Raw genomic sequence first — 1,553 nt, forward strand, 5'->3', positions numbered from 1 at the left:
TTTGGTCTAATTGAGGCCTTTCCCTGAGGTCTCTTCTCTCCTGGTTGTACATAGTCTTCCTGGTGGCCCCATTTGCTCCCATAGCTTCAGTCACTACCCACATGTTCTCAGCTCCTCATTTATGTCTGTAGCCCGGAGGTCCCTCATGAGCTCTCCACCTGAAAATATAATCACTGTACCTAACTGTGCTTCTTTTGGTTGGCTCCCAGGAACCCAGAACTCAATAAGTCCCAAAGCAAAATCATGGACTTTTCCCCCAAATCTGCTGCCCCCTTCTCCATTCTCTAACTCAGTGGTTGACACCACCACCCTCCGTCACTCAAGCCAAACACCTTCTCTACCTCTCCTCCTAATAGACTTGCTTGGTCCTGTCAATTCCCCTTCTTTTTTTTTTTTTCCATTAAGAGGGCATTAGTTTAATAAGGACTCAAGAAGACAAAGAAATGCCGAGACCCTTGCGGTGAAGAAGTTCTCAATCTGATTTGCGGGGTGGGGTGCAGGGGCAGCATGAGGTTGGAGTTATTAAGCCTAGGATTGGAATGTGAAGGAACCAGATTACATGGCAAGGGAAGGAAGCACAGAGAGGCTTAAGGGAAGGTTTAGATTGTGGGAAAGAGGGAGAGGCTGGACCACAGCAGGAGAGATTGGATTTCAGGAAACCGCCTCTTTGGAGCTGGGTCTGGAAGGTGGATTTTCCAAGGGGCTGCTTAACCACCCCTCGCTGGGTGGTGCAGCTCGGTCAAGGTGAGATCTCGCTGGGGCAGCTGCACTCACAGGCACTGGGAGTATGAGGTCAGGGTTCCCGGCAAGATCTGCAATGTGTTGGTAGAGTGGGACCCCCTTCTCAGCTGCTCCTGCCTTACACACGGCCAAGGACATGCCCAGGATGGCATTGGCCCCAAACTTGGACTTATTCTCGGTTCCATCCAGCCCAATCATGAATTTGTCAACTTTTTCTTGATCCACAATGCTTAGTTTCTTTTCCAGCAGAGCGGGGCCTAGAGTCTTGTTGATGTGTTCCACAGCCTTCAGGACTCCTTTCCCCAGGTAGCGGGATTTGTCTCCATCTTGTAGTTCCAGAGCTTCATAGATACCTGTGGAAGCCCCGCTAGGCACAGCTGCTTGAAATCGGCCCTTAGCTGTGTGCAGATCCACCTCCATGGTGGGGTTGCCCCTGGAGTCCAGGATTTCCCGGGCAAAGATTTTCTGCATGGCCATGGCTGGGATGTCTTGGATGGAGCTCGGAGTCTAGGTGGCAGCTGGGACAGTGTCCATTCTTAATACTTCTCTTACTCATTTACTTCGTCTCTACCCATTCCCTCCTCTTCTCAGGCCTTCAGCACCGCTCCCCTGGGCTAAAACGTAGGCTGCTTGCATTCGCTCTCAGCTCCCTCTCCCTCACCAGGCACCACAATCCACACACCTGAGTTTCATTTCTAAAGCAATCTTTGCTCAAGTATCTTCCCTGTTTAAAATCCTTTTGTCCTATTGCCTAAAAGGCAAACTACTTAGCATGGCAAACAAAGCCTTCCAGATCTAACCCTTCCACCTCA

At 50.4% G+C, this 1,553-nt stretch overlaps 1 protein-coding gene across 1 annotated transcript in view; it reads right to left on the reverse strand.

The window, feature by feature from the left end:
* LOC105811767 (beta-enolase-like) overlaps nucleotides 1–1,273 on the reverse strand; it is an 8,529-nt gene extending 7,256 nt beyond the window's left edge. The window contains exon 1 of the mRNA XM_012646046.1: nucleotides 775–1,273. Coding sequence (XP_012501500.1) covers nucleotides 775–1,218 — 444 coding nt within the window. The 5' untranslated portion in view covers nucleotides 1,219–1,273. The remainder of the gene's footprint in view (nucleotides 1–774) is intronic.
* Nucleotides 1,274–1,553: the final 280 nt, after the last annotated feature.

This window comes from Propithecus coquereli, unplaced genomic scaffold, assembly GCF_000956105.1.
Source record: "Propithecus coquereli isolate 6110/MARCELLA unplaced genomic scaffold, Pcoq_1.0 Scaffold24, whole genome shotgun sequence".
Taxonomy (NCBI): domain Eukaryota; kingdom Metazoa; phylum Chordata; class Mammalia; order Primates; family Indriidae; genus Propithecus; species Propithecus coquereli.